This window comes from Strongylocentrotus purpuratus, unplaced genomic scaffold, assembly GCF_000002235.5.
Source record: "Strongylocentrotus purpuratus isolate Spur 01 unplaced genomic scaffold, Spur_5.0 spur5_scaffold_5, whole genome shotgun sequence".
NCBI lineage: Eukaryota > Metazoa > Echinodermata > Echinoidea > Camarodonta > Strongylocentrotidae > Strongylocentrotus > Strongylocentrotus purpuratus.
This window is the reverse complement of record NW_022145611.1, coordinates 39,315,134-39,334,404: the sequence shown is the minus strand read 5'-3', so window position 1 is coordinate 39,334,404 and position 19,271 is coordinate 39,315,134. Positions and strand designations below refer to the sequence as shown.

At 35.9% G+C, this 19,271-nt stretch overlaps 1 protein-coding gene across 1 annotated transcript; it reads right to left on the bottom strand.

The window, feature by feature from the left end:
- Nucleotides 1–1,602: 1,602 nt before the first annotated feature.
- LOC582822 (eukaryotic translation initiation factor 5) lies at nucleotides 1,603–19,271 on the bottom strand. Its single transcript, XM_011676669.2, has 11 exons — nucleotides 19,141–19,271; nucleotides 18,814–19,018; nucleotides 12,122–12,389; nucleotides 9,424–9,505; nucleotides 7,281–7,453; nucleotides 6,227–6,445; nucleotides 5,605–5,760; nucleotides 4,994–5,155; nucleotides 4,309–4,473; nucleotides 3,722–3,838; nucleotides 1,603–2,883 (listed from the first exon to the last, which is right to left on the bottom strand). Exons 3-11 carry the CDS (start codon nucleotides 12,191–12,193, stop codon nucleotides 2,758–2,760), a joined length of 1,272 nt encoding a protein of 423 aa, XP_011674971.1. The 5' UTR covers nucleotides 12,194–12,389; nucleotides 18,814–19,018; nucleotides 19,141–19,271; the 3' UTR covers nucleotides 1,603–2,757.

Below are 19,271 nucleotides of genomic sequence, written 5' to 3'. Positions count from 1 at the left end.
CCTTTAATTCGGTACAGTGGTCTACAGGGAAAAACCGGAAGAGGGCAATCTGGCAAATGTTGCCTGCTCCGGTTTCGTATTGGGAGTAGCGTGCAGAATTTGGCTTTTTATTTTGCAGCTAAAATTCAATGTATAGGTAATAAAGTACCCTTTATACTGTCAGAACAATTATGTTCCTCTTTATCATTTGTACATGAAAATCTGAATAAAGGCAAAAAGCTTCTTCTTTTTTTTAATTGATGTGATGAAATTCTGTGCGTTTTCGACCGGGGTTTGCCCCTCAGCCAGTGGTGTTCACCATCTTTTCTTTCTTTCTTTTTTTTATTCTCTCACAATATTTTCTCCCTTCCTTTATCTCTCTTGCTGTGTCTTTCTCTCTCTCTTTATTACCATTTCCATTCATTTTCTCTTATTTTTTATTTTTTTTAATAGAGTTGAACTCTTTTCTCCCCTCATTTTCTATCAAATATAAAGAGGCCATTTCATGACTCAAAGTAAAAAAGAGAAAATGTAGGTTCTTTCTATGAAAAGGCCTACCGTATAGTAGTTTACACATTGCTAATAGAAGATTAAAGAACTAAAATCCTTATTCTACTCAATTTCAAATAGGTGTCATAGTCAAGTGGATTAAGCACTTGACTGGAAATGGTCATGGCACTAGTCACTATGAATATGACTGACAAAGAAAGCAGACAAAATATACAGTTCCTCAGGTAGACAAAGGAACATCCCTTCACTGCTATTATGTAAAAATGTGTAGAACAGGTGTCACATGCATATTCACCTTTTTACATAATAGCAGTGAAGGAATGTTCCTTTGTCTACCTGAGGAACTGTATATTTTGTCTGCTTTCTTTGTACGTCATATTCATAGTGAGTGGCCGTAAGCAAGACATCTACATTTGCCACTCCGTATACCCAGGAGAGAAATGGGCACCCGATACCATGATGAAAGCTTTAGTAATAGAAATTGCCATATGCCCCAATAGTGGCTATTATTGTAGGAATACTCCCAAGGTAGTGGAGATAGTGCACATTGTGTGTAAATGAATCCAATAACTGGGGTAATAAGATCTGTAAAGCACTTGGAGACATATTCTATACTAAGGGCTATATAACCCCAGATTTGTATCAAGATCAGAGTTCGACACCAAAATTAGACCGAGAGGTTGTGGTCTATATGTCACAGTTGTTGATCTGACCTGGGTCTGTGGTGGTATTCTGAAAACGATGTTATATCTTATGTTGGTAAAACAATGCTTACTATCACAAATATCAAACTTTGTACATTAAGTGTTACTTTGATATATTTTGAGTTTGTTATGAAACCCTGGTGTAGTGGTCAACCTGCACACCCCAATCAGTTACACCAGGAGGCAAGTGATTCAGTTTGCTTTTGGCCTCCCAGGCACTGGTGACTCAAACTACATAATACTTACAATTAAAATTGTTTTCCCTAACATAAAAGATAACATCGTTTTTAGAATATGGCCCCTGGACTGGATGTGTAGCAGAATATAGACTAACAAAACCTCAATGATTTGAAGTGAACCTATTTAAAGCATAGGAAATTTTAAAAATATGAGACACGACTAACAAGGATAATATGACACAAATCATCTGCGGTTTAATACACGAGTAGCATGCAATAACAATACTCATGAACAAAACATTCTTAGCTTGTATATCACAGTAATACAAGTTTTGCACAAAATAGAACAACTTCGGAATAACTCTCTCCCATGCTCAAAAACTTGGAAAGCATCCCAACATGTAGTTTACAAACATTTCTTGACTTATCATCTTTGAGTAAAAGCAACACAGTGTTCTTCATATAACACATTTCGGTCCTTTACTGATATCTTTATATCATGGGAGTACATAGCACATGATCATTACATGTACCAACTTTTTCTGGTGCTTACTTCAAATATCTGCAATTTTGTATAAGAAAAGCTATAACCTTTCCAATAAGCATCATATATAAGCTCATATATATGTAGCCTTGTAAATAATTTCAGTTGAAGCATTTGAAAATGGAATATATCAATGAATATAGGAGTACTAGTACCTACATTTCCTACATATAACACTGAATGAAGTGATACATCATTGGAATTTTCACAGATGTCAAACTATTTCACTCTGCTGCTTATTTTGGACTGACATAACTTTACATTTCACAGCATTTGTTAGTATCAATAATTCAATATTCAGTGCAGAAGAGATTATTACCACATTTCCTCAAAGTTACTTTGCAGCTTTCTGAAAGTAAGAATTGAAACAATGACATCATAATAGCCTCAATGTGGACCATTGACAAGTAACAAGGCGATCACAAGGTAAATTTCTGCTTTCAAAATAACATAACCTTCATCTTTTATTTCCTTATTCTGTCGTTTGTAATGGTAGCAAAGATGTATTGAAACATTTATAAAACATTCAACCATTACCTTATATATCTACCAATGAAGCATTTAATGACAACATTGAATTCTACATTTAACATGAAGGGGTGATAAATGTTTTAGCATGAAATAGTAAATACATCTGTTTTTCATTTTTTGTTTGAATATTATACTAATTTCATTGTGCAACTTACATCTAAAATAGAATTCCACCATATAATACTTTCAGAAAACATGTATACAATAGCACAATTTGTCATTTTGTTTCAGGGAAAGCCTGAAAGATACAAGACATCTCAACTTGTGAGAAGACAATATGTTAAGTGGATGTCTATACAAAGATCAGTATTTAGATGTCATCGATGTCAAAGTCGTCTTCCTTTGCAGCAGGGGTAGCTGGTTGAGCAGCAGAAGCCTTTTTGGGTTCAGTAGTTTCCACCTTCAGACCGGCCCCTCCTCGGTTACTGAAAGCAACCTGTACACACAGAAAATGTCATTCAAACAAAAGTGTTAACAAAGCGAAGAAAAAGACTAAAGATAAATCCCTACCGGTATATATATATGTATATAATAACTAAAATACATTGTTTCATAGTTACTATCTTTGCATAGGATAGAGAATGTCTGATATGATTATTAATATCTGATGAGAGTTATACCCCCATTTGAAAGATCATACTCCATGAACTTTGGAGTTAAAACTAAACAATGAGAATTTCTATTTAAAAAAATGTTTTGAATAGGTCACTCTGTAATTCAATTTTCTCTGTATTTTGACCGACATCAAATTACAAATGAAGAATGACACCTTTGAAAACACATTGTAGCCGAAGCATATGTGTTTAAGGTATAAGCCTCGGTTCCCTCCACGATGCATCAACTTCCCATAAATGTCTATACAAATTAGCATTATTTTTTTTTTTATTTCTCTTCCCCAGACGAACTCAAGACATATTGATAGGTATAGGATAACAGACATTGAAATGCATGATAAAATCTGTCTGAATAACATGTTTGTGTAACTTGAACTTAACATGGTTTCTTGTAAAGCCTCAGTTACACATGATGCTGTAAACTGCTTAATTAAGGTCATGGCAAAATAAAATGACATAAGAATAATGTGTTTGAATTCGTTGTAATATATATAATAAAAGATCAGTTAGTACACATCCTCACTTGTATTTTCATGAGTTGTATATTTGATAAACCTTTTTTATAATAAATATGTTGCTGCACCAGTTTTTTGTAGCATTTTCCAGCCTTATGTGTGAAAGAGGCTTCCACGAACTGGGATAAGAGGATAAGATACTAACCACGACTTCATCTTCACTGGACTCCTCTTCTTCTGCTTCTTTGAGCCATTTGATGAATGGAGCTGCTTTCTCATGGATCTGTTGCATCACCTCTTTCGACACGTACTTCTTGGACGGCTACAAGACAACAATAACATTACATCAGAATGCATCAAGATATTTATATAGTCAATTACTTTACACAATGATTGGTAGAATAGAACAAAGTCACATATGATTCAAAACCTTCAGATGGTTACACATTTCTATGTTCTTTATCAAAAAACATGCAATACTTTCAAGCAACATGGAGTATGAAGTACTCCATTCACTGCAGTGAACATGAAGAAATAAGTAATGTTCCTTGTGGCAAAGCAAGTATTCACTGATATGTTTATATTTTTTCCTGGAGAAAGACAAGACACAGACATTCTACCAAATTGTTTTTTTTTGCGATAATATCGCAGACTACTGTTTTAATGTTCCTACATACAAAGCCAGCTTTTTATGTGTGTATTTAAATTTGCAATTATAAACCATTTAGAACTGTTTAATCCTTGCAAAAAAAAATGGCATATACAAGATATAAAAAGGTAGTAGCGGCTTACCTTAGCAGCCCATGTGAGGATGACATCTTCATCGATGAGGTCAAGGTCATAGACGGCCTTGAGTATCGATGGTACCTTAGGGACCAGAGACTTGGCATGCAGTGCTATCAGCTGTTCAAGACCATTTAGGAAATACTTCTGACCCTTAGGGTTGTCATTCAAAAGCTGAAATAAAAGAAACAAATTCATTTTATTTGTCTTTTTTTTAAAACCCAAGGTGGTTAGTCAGTGTTTTTACACTGTTGTCCTTTTTGACCCTGCACAATAAACATACAAATGTACATAATTGTCCAATAATAAATAAAATAAAAATAAATAAACAATACATGAATAAGAAATTAGGATTAGAACTCACAACCTGTTGAAACATTTTAACACAGTCAAGGGAACATTAAACCAAGAGCCTCATCCACAAAGAAAATGTGATTAAACAGAAGAAAAAATAAAATAAGTGCTGCATTCAATGTACTTTTTTTTAATAAAAATGCAATGAGGATCAGCAAGTCAAATACACAATACTATTATCACATAAAAGTCTGCCTGCCTTAACTGTTTCTTTTCAATAAAAATCCAGCACCGCTCTAGAAGCCATGAGTAGTATACCGAGTAAGTTTAACTGCTTTTGGCAGGCATTGAGATAGTTAGTACAAATATTAGTGTATTAATGATAGTACGTACTACCTACCCTCAAGAAATGATACTGGTGCTGCTTGAGCTGCGTCAACACCTGTTCATCAAGAAGAAGCTCGGCCAGAATAAGAGGCCCTTTGTCCTTCACATCAAGACGCTCAGCTTCTACCAGAAACTCTTTGTCGCATCCCTTCAAATCACCTCCTGCTTTCTTGGCCTGATATCATAAGTAGAATCAAATCAATCATAGCATATGTAATTGGTTGAAAGAAAATAATTAGCATGCAGGCACACACACACACTCAAATCTGCTGATAATGTTTATCTTTGGGCGCATACCACATGATATGATCTAACATCAAAATTACTTTTGCTACCTTTGATTACTACCGAGTGATGGTCTGTACACACTAACATACAAGTATTAATGAGCTGTACTCTAGTCAGAATGTATAATCGGACATGACTAGGCAATTACCTTCTTTGTGGTTTTTCTAGGTTATTTTTTTGAAGTAAAATTATAATGGAAAAGTCGGTACATTTTCTCAAACTTGTTCGTTTCTTGATATAGAGCATAAGTTACTTGGCATTTCTGTATGAAATAAGACTGGTATGATAACTTTACTACCACCATTGGAATTTGGACCCTACATTTGATGTCCTTACCTTGACAAATTTATAGAAGATGTCCAGCCTCTCCTGTCCTGTCTTCTCTAAATCATCGTTGAGGGTCAAGCCCTTAGCACCACCGCTCAAGTCTCCCATTCTCTCACGAATAGCCTCTTCACTCGTATCAACTGACCACTCCTCATCATCATCATCCTAGAACACAAAAAGAGAAAATAATTTTAGATATATGAGTGCACTGTGTGATGAATATAATGGATGACTTCAATTCTGAGATTAGTAGTGAGTTTCGGGCAGTTTTAAGAAATACTTTTCTTTTCCTGGTGTGGTAAAAGTAAGAGTTTTCAGGGTGAAATTTTAGTACTTTATTGTCATATTAAAAGAGCTATTTTATAGTCTATCAGATCTATTTTTAAGTTTCCAGATCTAAATTGCTCGCTGCTCCCGTCAATCTTTTATTGCTGGTTGAGGGTGGAGAAGTTTTCATATAATATAGAAATCATAATATACCACTATCCATATATTGTCAAAACACTGAAATGACACATGTATCTCAAATCCACTGTGCGATATCAATGTAACAATACCGAGTTTAATTGTACTGGTATAGGACTACACACAAATTGTCCAGCTTTTGACTCTCAAGAGATGATATACTTACTCCAAAATCTTCCTCCTCCTGACAGGCATCACCCTCTCCGTTCTGCTGTTTGTTCTGGGACTTCTTCCCCTTGCGTTCCGTCTTGGAAGATCCAACGCTCCTTGGGTCATGCTCTGGAGGATTCTTAATGATGAAGGTACTCAGCTTGTGACGAAGGTCCACGATACCCACATGACCGCAGGCAATGCAACGCTGTCCAATGTTGCCTTTCTTCACAATCTGTTAGAGATATAATGTGATGTCCAACATGAGGTAAAACAAGTGCCGTAATCGTATCCAGGACAGACACAAACACACAGCACTCAGGGGACATTTACTCCAAAATGAATTTTAAATTTCCATCACTGGACACAACACTATCAGTGATCCGAACCAAAAACCAAAATGTAACCCTACTCTTCACCCCATTTCTTTGATGAAATTAAGGCAGGGGCAAACTCATCAACAGATCAACTCATAATTAAGAGGAAATAATAGATCCCAACAAAATGAACAGGTCAACATGTTAGTCAGAATTAATTTGGAATATAATAAAAGTATTTTTATATTTTATATATATCAGAAACTAGTCACAATCCTTAGTCAATGGACAGTACTGAAGACTTTCACACACATGTTAACCAAAAACATGGGACAGCCTCAATGAATCACTCATGAATGCATTCAACTAATCATTTGATTAGGATCTTGCAGGGATTTGTATAATATCCCATTCTGAATACCTTACCAGAGGTTGTACAACACATGCTCTTGTGACAATTGCTCTGTTGTCAATATTCTGCACATGGCAAATTATTGAACCCTTCACTAATGGCAACTCTAACCTTACATCTTTAAAGAAATATAGCCCAGAGCAATCATAGATAGTGAAATCATCACCTGGGGGGTGTTTCATAAAGCCTTTTTTCAATGACAAATGACAAAAATCAGTGACATATCTGCTGATAACCAATCAGAAGCAAGGATTTCAGTAGCTTATAACAAAAACTGTCATTTGTCACTGATGACAAGTTTTGTGAAACACCCTCCAGAACAAATGTTCTAGGACTCTTACCAGAAAGGTCTCGGGGTTGTCACACTCGGGGCACAGCACATATTTCTTGATGAAGATATCTAGCAGGTCCTGAAGCTTGTTAGCGTCATGCGAGCCATTTACAATGAAGCGATTATTCTTAAAATCAAACTGGGTTTGAGCGCCAAGCTCACAGCCAAAAAACTTTGTAGGGTCTGTACATGGGAGATACAAATTGGATATTTTGCATTGCATAATTAACATTCAAATGGGAGAATGGCATATATGCTGGGATGCATTTCACGACTAAAATGAAAGAGCAGCTTATTAATGTTTTGCATCGACTTCCTATTTTCCTTTCTGTTTTCAAAATTAAAGGTGAAATTCAAAGAAGATCACAAATATGTCATCTAATGTATCACTAGAAACTGGTAAGCTAACAGATGGCCATCGTACAAGTTTTAGGTCAACTACATATCGGGTGATTTATAAAAATACAAATACAACCACCTCCATAGCAGCTGGGATATACGAGAGATTCGCCGGAAAATAACAATGTTTTAATGACGTCACTATATGGACCAACACTGCTAAAGCAGACGACATCCCATAGAGAATGAACATAATTGCAAAGCTATTATTTCTCAAATTATAATGAGTTTAGTGTATATAAATTTAATGGCATGTCAAACCATTCAAAAGGGGATATGACCCGATTCTGATAACTAAATTCTTTTGCTTGTAAATACACAGGATAGGGGTTAATTAACAATCAAAGAAACCAGACATTCAAATTGAAAACCCCCCTGAATGATATTAAGGACGGCATTTGTTCCCTCTTGAAACGCCGAACATACCCGGAGTGTGCAGCTGAATATACAATGGCGCCTTATTTTGTTTACAAGCGACAAATTCCTTTATTTTTGTATCGCTGCATTTGTCATCAAAATAAAACCATGTGCGGGTTTAGAGTGAGGCAATAGATTATACATTTAGCCTGACGGTAGTGAAGTAAGAGAAAGAACTCAAGAAAAGATGAAAACACAGGCACTGGAAATGTGTGAGATATCATGAGACATCGTCTGCTTGTGCAAGTCATGTCCATACTGTGATCTCACACATCTCAGCAGCGTTCGGAGAGCTCTTCAGGTGCTATGCCGGGACTGTATTTAAGCGTTTTGTAATTTATTTTAATCATTACTTTGAATGTTTCCAAGCATTGAATTTTGATAACCTTGTTGAATCAAAGTTCAACTTCGCAATAATAATAATAAAGTTAGTTTTTAAAATCAATGAATATCTACTTTAAGGCCTTCAGTAAACATGGCAGTATACACTGTTTTAATTAAACATAATATTGAGACTGATGATGTAATAGAAAGAAATTTACATTTGGATGCAGTCAAAATCAGGATTAAAATTAACAGGAGATTGTATGATTTAAAGGAACTGTAATATCTTTATTAAAGATTTCCCCTCCAATACAGCACAACTCCATTCAGTTATTATTTCTCACAGTACTTCAAACTATGTGTACTTCATTCTGTGGTAACTGATAGTGCGCATAAAATAGATTTGTGCTGGCATGGTGTATGTGTGATACATTGCCATGTGTCACCATATGGTACCAAACTGGTTGAAATCATATTCACAGCTGCTGTGGAGAAAATGTAATCTGATAAATATTGACATAGTGTATACCAACATACTGAATTCAGTCTCCACAATCAATACCAAGAATATGTATCACCTATGCCTTTGGCACAAACATCAACCATAGTGTTAAGCGAATCTTGCCAACATGATCAAAGTATATATTTATTTCATTCCTAGTAGTACACTTTTTAGCAGTGCCAATGAAATGTGTGCAAAAAAATTAGCCAAATTAATTTCTAAACTCTTGTTTTAACTCACACAACTCAAAAGCTACCCCTAATGATTTGAAAAAGCCTTAAAAACATGTTTTCTTGCATTTATGTTTCTTTGATTAGATATCAACATGTAGAATAATTTTTTAAATGTAATTTTAATGATGCAATTTTTGTTATACACATTTATTTACAGAGACTAATTAATATTCTACCATCAACCCGATATTGAAAGGTCATAAGAAAATCTAATTGATTGAGGATGTGAACATCCTGGGGCTGTCTTACGTCATCTACACACTGCTAGATAGACTTACATGTAGGTGGTCTACACAAGGACTTGCCAATCTCCACCATGTTGATGATGACAGTTTTGATGCCATTCCCACTTCCCTCAACCTTCAAACAAACCACAAATAAACAAATATAGAATTATATAAATGAATAATTGCTAGAGAAACTATTCCATAAATTTAAAAACAGATATGTTGTGATTCATGATAAGGGTTTTCATTCAATATCAAAGCCAGTTCATAGATACAATCTGCGCATGGGCAGATAAAGGTCATTTGTACCAAAATGGTAAAACCCAGAGATGAATACTGGATATGCGCTCATGAAAGTTATGGAACATTGTTCATTTATGCACCAACGGTACATTCTATGATACGCAGGTGGAAGTATTCTTTTCAAGAGGACCAACATTCATGAAGCACATCTAGGACTTTGGCAGTTATCGTTCTAAGATGCTCAAAGTGGAACTTCTCCATGTGTAAAAGATCTGTGGATATTTGGGGTCATTTGATCCATGTGCCATCTGTAAACTCTCTTATAAAGTAGGTTACATGAAAAATTAGGGAAATATAATTAGGTGGTCTGTCGATGACAGATCACCTATTGATTTCGTTAGAATTTTCTTTCTTTATTCTTTATTCTTTATTCTTTATTCTTTATTCTTTATTTATTTTTATTTATTCCGTACACTTTTTTTGTGTATACGTTTACTCGAACTCGACCTGGTCAATTTCCTTCAAATTTCTGCTAGTCATCAGGCCCTATGATATGAAGTTCCCGAAACCTTTTTCAAGTTCATGGGGTCATCGTGACGTCATCCAGGCGCCATTTTGTAAAAATCAGGTCAGTATCATATCTCGATAACGAGTCATCAAAAATCAACCATATTTGGTATACATCAACTTCAGGTCAAAGGTCAACGAAAAATGTCAAAAAAATTTGCGCGCGCACCTCGACGCGCACGTACGCGCGCATTAAAATTTTAAAATGGTCAAATTCGTTCCAAATTAATTTTGCATACGTTTCAGGCCATTTTAAGCATTTTGCAAAAAAAACGCGCGCACGGACATGCGCGCGCGTTTTCGCGCATAATTGCATCTTCCAACATAGAATCGCCAAATTTTTTCTGTCATCATATTTGGCACATTTTTTCAAGCATTTTGATACCTTGTTCAACTTTTTCTGCCCATTAATAACGGAATGAGCGTCCGTTTAAGATAATTACCGTGCGTGCGAGCTCTTGTAATACATAACATACATGTGCAAAAACATGCCTATACAAAATTCATTGTAACTCTTCAGGATGGATAGATACCCCCCAATTTCTTTCATATTTAAATAGATTATGAGTTGGAGATATGATTTCATGTTTCATTTGACCCTCAATTAACTCATGACGTCATCATAATGGCCTCCGAACTCAAAATTTTAATTTTCATATTATGACGTCAGCAGATTTTTGGAAAATTGATTGTATCTCTGCAAATATTGATCAATTTTCTTTCAAATTTTGATATGTTCTACCTTAGAATATTCTCTACAAATGCAGTCACCACGATATTTCATTTTGACAAAGGCATCATGGCGTATTTTTGCGATTAAAGGAGGCATGTCAATTTTTCACATTTTGCGTGTATTCTCTATGGGACATGACTTTTTCTCAAAACTAGTTTCTACATTCTCGTCTTTCGCGAGCAATATCTCCGTCGTTTTATCTTTGTTTACGCTGAGCTTTGAGTATGTTGTAGCTGAGACAATAAGCTATCACAAGTGTGCCTTTTATTTTTCGATCAGATGCCGGGATCATGCTCATATTTCACTTACAAAGTGGGATTTGAGAATTACATTTTCCGTTTACGTGTAATCTCTATAGGAAATGTTTTGGTATATCGGCAACGCACTTGACTTCCGACCTCGAGGTCCCTGGTTCGAGTCCGGGCGTCTCCAACAATTTTTTTTCTTCACTTTTTTTTCTTTTTGACCTTTCACTGTACCATCTCCTTTGAATATTAAAACACATACAATCGCAAATAATGTAGTAAACAACCATATTTACTTTATTATTACCCTATTATCACTTGATCCATTACTTTTTGCGTGTAATCCTTATGGGAGATGACTTTTTCTCAAATCTGGATTCTACATTCTTGTCTTTTGCGAGCAATATCGCCGTTATTTCGGCTTGATTTTTGTTGATTTTTGAGTATGTTGTAGCTGAGACTATATACTATCTCAATGTTCTCTCATTTTTTTCAGTCTGATGTCATCGTGGTCTGTTGATGATAATCATCAACATCATCATGATCATCATCATCATCATCATCGTCATCCCCATTACTATCAAGATCGTCATCATCATCATGATCATCATTGTTTACATGTCTATATAACTTCTCCCTTTCTCAATATAGTAAATATTATAATACATCATAAGACTTGAAGACAGACCACCTAATTCGTCCCCATGACGAATTAAATTTCTAGTTGTACTTGCTTTTGCAGGATAATTTTTTTTTTAACTACTGGTACAAGGAATTTGTACATAATAAAGGCATCAAATTAGATTGAAGTAGAATGAATAAGAATGTATTACATTTCTTCTATCATAGCCATGAATAATACAGATAATACCCTTTTCCCCAAAATGTAGTTAATTGAAGTATTTGATCTTGAGAATAATTTCCCCCTTATAATTCTAGTATTGCTGTAGCGTCGACATACCTTGGCTAGGAGACGTGGCATCTTGTAGCGGTAGAACTGGTCAGTGACCGCTCTGTTGACGTTGAGAGACATAGTGACGTCCCTTCTCTTCTACTACTACTACTCTTTTTGTGAATTTGGTTTTTATTGGTCCGCCTGGAACAGCGCAGATGTGAAGGACGTGTGAAATTAAGCGCCTGTGAAGACATAAACCTGTCTGGGGGTTGCTTTTGTATTCTATATGGATGCCTCTGGCACTGGGCGCAGGTGAGTCTCACCAACAATGGTTCTGTGAAGAAGGAAAAAAAGGGGTTAAAAGGTTGGACAAAAAATATAAAATAAGTGCATTTGGTTAAATTCTCCCATGTAAACTCAATAATCTAAAAAGGCAATTATTCTGTGTTCTTGTTTTCCAAAACTGTTTACCGACACTGTTTGGTAGTGTGACCATATCTAAAAAAACAATAAGATTTTGAAAATCAGATATCACCAATGGAAAGAGGAACATAAAATTACTAAGTAGTAAGTGATGACATTTTCTTTGGAATTGTGTGTAAAATTATGAAAACATTGACAAAAGATGGGCACATTTTGTAGTCTTTTGTGTTTGACCACCCCCCCCCCCCCCCTTTAAATATGAACTTACTAACAAGGGTCTGGGAATTTGAGAGAATATGCCGTCAAGATTTTAAGTAGAAAGTGATGTTAGCGGATTGTATACTTTGCAAATTATGCAATGACCTTATCTTTAAATAGCTATTTAAATTGATTGATTTTTATTCGACAAGCTTCCAATATACAACAATATACAATAATAACAGATCAGAAATAAGTCAGCTTGAACAGGATAACCCACGAAAGCTCGAGAGCTTATTTCCAGTGGGGTCCCTTACAGACATGTATACAATTAATAAATTAAAATAGTAATATTTACAGACAGATAAGAAAATTAAAAGAACTACTTATTAAAGATAATAATAACAACATTAAACTGATGATAGAAATGATATTAAGTACAAGAAGAAAAAGAAGAAGGAGAAGAAGAAAAAGAGGAGAAGGAAGAAGAGGAAAATAATGATGAATTTGTAGAATTTCTATAACGTACGAAAACATAAGTATATACAACATGAAAAAGTATGAACCGACAGAAGAATAACAATTTCAATCATATAACATGTCATTCACTTCTCTTCTCTGACTGTCAAGTATTAGGTATTCCTTTAATTTCCTCTTAAAATGATCATAGTTTCCTATTTCTTTTACACCATTGGGAAGGGAATTCCAATGTTTTATGGCATTGTAATAAAACGAATTTCCAATACTACCTACTCTTTCTGGTAAGTTAAAGTTGAATCGTCTATTTCTTGTATTATAATCATGTACGTCAGTAACAAGATCGAAGTTGGATCGAATATAATGATTCGCCCTAGTATGATATATTTTATGCACGTGATGCAATGCGAGTTGTTTTGATCTTTGGTCGACTTCAAGAAAACCAGCTTTAGAAAGTTCGCTATAGCCAACATGAGTTCTTGGACCAGAACAGTTGATAAATCTCACCATTTTGTTCTGTATAATCTTCAACTTCTTTTGATCTGACTTGTTTATGTTACTGTACCATGCAGGGTTAGCATAGTCAAATAAACATTGAATAAGAGCAAAACAGAGTGTACGTCTTGCTTTTAAATCCATACAACTTTGATATCTGTACAAAAATTTCAGACGAGAATTTGCTTTTTTTACAACTGATTCTACTAAAGATGAAAATGAAATTGCGCTAGCCAACTCAATGCCTAAATACTTCACAGACTCTTTTCTCTTGATTGCTTGATTATTGTGTGTCACTTTGAATTCAAATGACTTTTTAGAACTACTTTTAGAACAAAATAAAATGCTTTCTGTTTTTCCCAAGTGTAAAGAAAGCTTATTATCAGTCATCCAATCGACACACGTAGACAGCTGTTCACTGAGCTTTTCCTCAATATATTTAGGATCAGGATTTGAATAGAGTAGTACGCTGTCATCTGCGTACAATAATAGTTTGAAGTCTTTTATACAAATACACATATCATTTATATAACTTGAAAATAGAATTGGGCCTAAAATACTTCCCTGAGGAACACCGCATGTTATAGGCATTAGTTTGGAACGAATATCATGAATGGCCACTACTTGGTGCCGATTAGATAAGTAGGATCTGAACCAATCTAAACTTGCCTTATCAAAACCCATTAGTTGTAACTTCTTCAATAAGACGCAATGATTAACTGTATCAAAAGCTTTTTGCAGATCAAGGAGCACCATACCAACAAAGCGTCCTTGGGAAGTTTCTCTCCTCAAATAATCAGTCAAATGAATTAGACATGTTTCAGTCGAATAATCATGTCGAAAACCAGATTGAAATTCATAAATTATATCATTTTCTTTGAAGTATCTTTCAATTTGAACACAGACCGATTTTTCTAGAATCTTTGATGCTACGCTTAAAACACTAATAGGTCTATAGTTGCTAACATCAGTTTTATCTTTCTTTTTATAAAGTGGAGTCACTTTTGCTATTTTCATATCTTCTGGAAAAGTACTCGTCAAGATAGATAGGTTCATTAAGTAACTTAGAGGCTTAAATAAAACCTTCGCACCATCTTTTAGAAATTTAGCTGGAATCAAGTCTAACCCAGTACTTTTTGATACATTCAACTTACGTAACTCTTTGAAAACAAATTGTTCACTGATTGGTAATAACTCGAAGCTGTTTTCACGTACACCTTTTCTTTCGTAAAAGTCACGAATACAATCATTGTCTGCGCTGAAAAAGTCTTTGGAAGGGGGGAGTTTGTCTACTAATTTGGCAGCCACATTTGTGAAATGAGAATTGAATTCATCAGCGATGGCCATCTTATCATGACATAATTCCCCATCAATTTTAATGACAGATTCTTGTTCTTTTCGCTTCTTATTTTTCAATCCTAAGCTTTTTAGATTCTGCCAAAGTTTTTTCGAATCTTGTTTATTTTCTTCTATCTTGTTTTGTAAGTAATCGAGTTTAGCCTTTTTCACCTCTCTTTGGACCATATTTCTTAATACTCTGTATCTTTTATAGAGCTTCTCATCTTTTGCTCTTTTCCTCCATTTTTTGTATACTATATTTCTCTCTTGAATTAGGGAAAGAATATCTTTAGTCACCCAAGTTTCTGATCTTTGTTTTATTCTTATCCGTTTCAGTGGCGCTATCATATTCAAATTTGAGATAAAAACATGTTGAAATATTGACCATGCCTCATTTACATCTGTACAGTCAGTTATTCGTGACCAATCAACAACAGATAGTTGAAGATTGAAAGACTCTTCTGTATATTTTTTCATGGATCTGATATCATTGGTCCTGTGATGACCTATAGCCAGTCTAACATTTTTCCGTGTACAGAAAGTAAAATAATGGTCGCTAATACCTAGATCAATGACACCACTTTGACTTATTTTATTTTCTTTGGTACAACCAACATGATCCAATAGAGAAGAACATGTAGGTGTAACGCGTGTTGCCTCTTTAATGAGTTGACTAAACCCATGAAGACTCAACAAGTCAATATATTTTTTAGCCAGTGGCGATTTGCGAAGAAGACAAATATTCATGTCTCCTAAAAGAATTATTTCGTCATCCTTCTTTAATGTATCAAGAATATTGGACAATTTCTCGATAAACAAATTGTTTTTCGGAGGTCGATACAGAACACCAACAACAATTGGTTTTGATCTTGGTATAAGCAAATTTATCCACAGGGATTCCGTATCTCCAGTACTTATAGCATCCATAATATTAAATGCAATATCATTTCTGATATAGAAACATACACCACCTCCAGAGCCAGAGGATCGATCATGGCGTATGATTTTATATCCGTCTATTTCAATTTCTTCATCATTTATGGAATTGTTTAACCATGTTTCAGTGAAAGCAATAATAGACAGCCTTTTTCTTTTAAAAAGAATTCTAAGTTCCGATATCTTGTTTAGAATAGACCTCACATTAAGGTGTAAAAAATGAAGACCTTTAACTTTAAACTTTTCTTCAAATTCTTGATAAAGAGAAGTGTTTTCATCTCTGAGGTTTGGCTGAATTACTCTTGCTATCGCTTGCTTTTCAGGTGTAACGCGCGTTATCTTAAAATAGTTTTCTTTTAGTCTATCCTCGTTTTGGCTTTCTTTCTCTAAACAATCGTCGTTAAATAATGAGTCACAAAAAGATGGCAGACAACATGTTAAACAATTCCACTTCTCATCAGGGCATTCATAATATAACCTGCGGTACTCTGAAAAACTGATAGCTTGACAATTAGTGTGAAACCATTTTTTACAATAAGAACACAGAAGGCCGTGTTGATTACATTTGACTGGCTTATCACAGTTCCCACAAGGGAACTTATATTTTCGACCGTCAACTATAATTTTCGGATCATCACTAGATTTTGTCAAACTTTCACTTAATTCAATACCCTTCTTACAAATTGAAGATATTTCGCCCAGTCTTTCATGTCCACCTTGGATGGTCTGAAGGCTGGTTTCAGTCGTGACCTCTGTTTGACTGCACTGAAATCCAAAGATCTCCCAGAAACAGATTCGGCGTAGGACTTTACGGGGCTGCTTTTCTCCTCATCAGAATGAAGACTCTGGTTTTCTCGGTAGATGGCTTGATGCCGCCTTGCTCCAGGTTCACTGCCTGTAACTTGATCGGACGACCGTTGAGTCCAGCCATGGCCTCGTGTTGTCGGTTGGTCAGCACTGTTGATGAGGCGTTTCAGGTTGCCTGCCAAGATTCGTTGACCGGCTCTGTTGAGGTGAACGCCATCACGCCCGAGATGCTGCTCGCTGATATCATTGTTGATGATGAGGCCCCATCTGTTCTCGCTGGCTGCCAACTCCATCAGATAGTTGATCTCATCAACCCGCTTCTTGTCCGCTTCACTCTCCCCTCTACGATGGATGATCGTAGAGACTGAGACGTTAAACCCCTCGGCAGCAACAGACTTGCCGAGGTCTGTGATTTGGTGGCAAACTTCACCAGCACCCTCAGAGATGTTATTGGTGCCAGCGTGGATGATCAGTTCTCCCCCTGGCTTGAGAAACTCGCAAGGTGAAGAGGTGAATATGTCTCTCACTTTTGCACCGGGAAAAGAGACGCACCTCACATTCTTGCTGCGGGAGAGATGTCTTCCGTCGATGTGTTTTATCATGGAATCACCGACCACAACTACATCTCGTTTGTTGCGGATCACACTATGTCGGTGGCGGTATCCCTCTATCTGCTCATGGTATGGTGGTGAAGTAGAAGTAGTACTAGTAGGTGTTGACAAAGATCGGTCTGAGCTGTCATCAGTTGCGTCGTTGTCAACAGTTGCGTCGCTGTCATCAGTTGCGTCATCAGAGATAACTTCAGAATGGGTGATGTTGGTTTTGGAGAACAACTTCAGGTGCTTGGCCTTGTAGTCACGAAGTTGATCTTCAATTGGCATTGATACACTCTTGGCACTGTTGTCTGATTCCGTGATCTCGGATAGTATTTCAAACCGGTTATGCGTAGCAATTGTCGGGAAATATTTGGTGGTAGGCCTAGATACTTGTTGTTGTGCCCTCAGATTCCCTTGCTCCTTCTCCTTCTCCTTCTCCGTCTCCTTCTCCTTCTCCTTATCCTTCTCCCTTGCACTACATCCTGACTTATGGATCCTGCTGAGTATCGTCGTAGAAGTAGAAGTAGAAGTATGCTGTTCGAATAGATTGTTGAACTTCTTCTCGATAGTATCTAGCCTACTATTCAAGCCTTTTATTTCACTCAGTACATTATGCAGTAGTTGTCGGCAGTCTGCGTCATCATTGAAGACATCATCTGGCTTTTCATGTTTATCTTCATCTACATCACCAGCGGCATTAGTGTTCCTTATTTCGTCTAGGCCTACTGCATTTTCTAGTCTTTCAAGAAGGATCGCCTTTACTCCGTTTGTATGCATACCTCTTTTCTGTAACTCAGCACGTAAAGGTAAGGTAATTACATAATGTATACTTTACAATTTATGCAACTACTTTACCTTTAAATAAATATTTAAAGGTAAGGTAATTGTATAAATTGCAAAGTATACAATCAGCTGGTATCACCTTATACTTACAATTTTGACAGCATATTCTCTCAAGTTCCCAGACCCTTGTCAGTAAGTTCATATTTTTGCGGGGTCGACCACAAGACCGCAAAATTTGCCCATCTTTTGTCAATATTTTCATAATTTTACACCATGCAATTACAAAGGAAATGTCATCACTTACTACTTAAACAGTAACTAATATAGATTGCTTTTTTGGATGAATCACTTGTGAACAAATTGAGGACTCGTTTTTATGACCTTTACTTCAGTTTCCGGTCGGCCTATAGCGTAGGCCTAGTCGACTTTTGAGATCAAGATATCGCTGGAATTCTTTCAACGATAAATTTCTAGTTCAGGAGTTGCACCCATTTGAAGTCTTAGATTTGGACATTCATATGGTACTCATTGATCCAAATAAATTTGTGATGAATATGAGAAATCCTGGATCGCATATCACATTCTTTTTTCCCCTTTTTTAATAACTTGGCCTGTAATTGCCTTTGGCTTTGGCTTTGGATGATTTCCAAGGTAGATTATTAGAACTCTGTTGCCATACCATGATTACTCATCACTCATACTTACTGTTTGAATTGCAAAAAGACATAAACACGACGAGGTGTAGAAGGTTCGGAAAGAAAATTTGGCAAAACCGTAGATGGCTGATATTCAGATGAAACCGAAAAGGTTACACAAAAACGCAGCACCACTGCTGCAATGAAGCTGTGAGCGTGATCAGTTTCCAGTAGGACAATCAACAGACGCTTGCTTGTAAGATGGAAATCTCAACCTGCAATAAATGAAAGATAACAAATTCGATGTTTACCTGATGGAAAAATCATATTGTAATAACCACTTTATATTCTAATACTAAATTCTCAAAGAAAGAAACAAATATAAGTGCTTTCTTACCACTCATGCTCAGAGAGGCCAAAGTAATTCTACGCCACACGTAACGAATATGTATAATAAACATGCGTGATATGCGCTTGCGCAATGTGACTACTTCTAGAATATTGTGTCGTGATATCGCATTCACATTG

What these genes read in the sequence shown, in the direction of transcription:
- LOC582822 (XM_011676669.2), bottom strand. Translation starts at nt 12,193, where the DNA reads ATGTCTCTCAACGTCAACAGAGCGGTCACTGACCAGTTCTACCGCTAC. An exon ending in CTTGTGTAGACCACCTACAT is followed by an intron (nt 7,454 to 9,423) that starts GTAAGTCTATCT and finishes TCCCATGTACAG; the next exon opens with ACCCTACAAAGTTTTTTGGC. An exon ending in CCAGTGAAGATGAAGTCGTG is followed by an intron (nt 2,884 to 3,721) that starts GTTAGTATCTTA and finishes CTGTGTGTACAG; the next exon opens with GTTGCTTTCAGTAACCGAGG.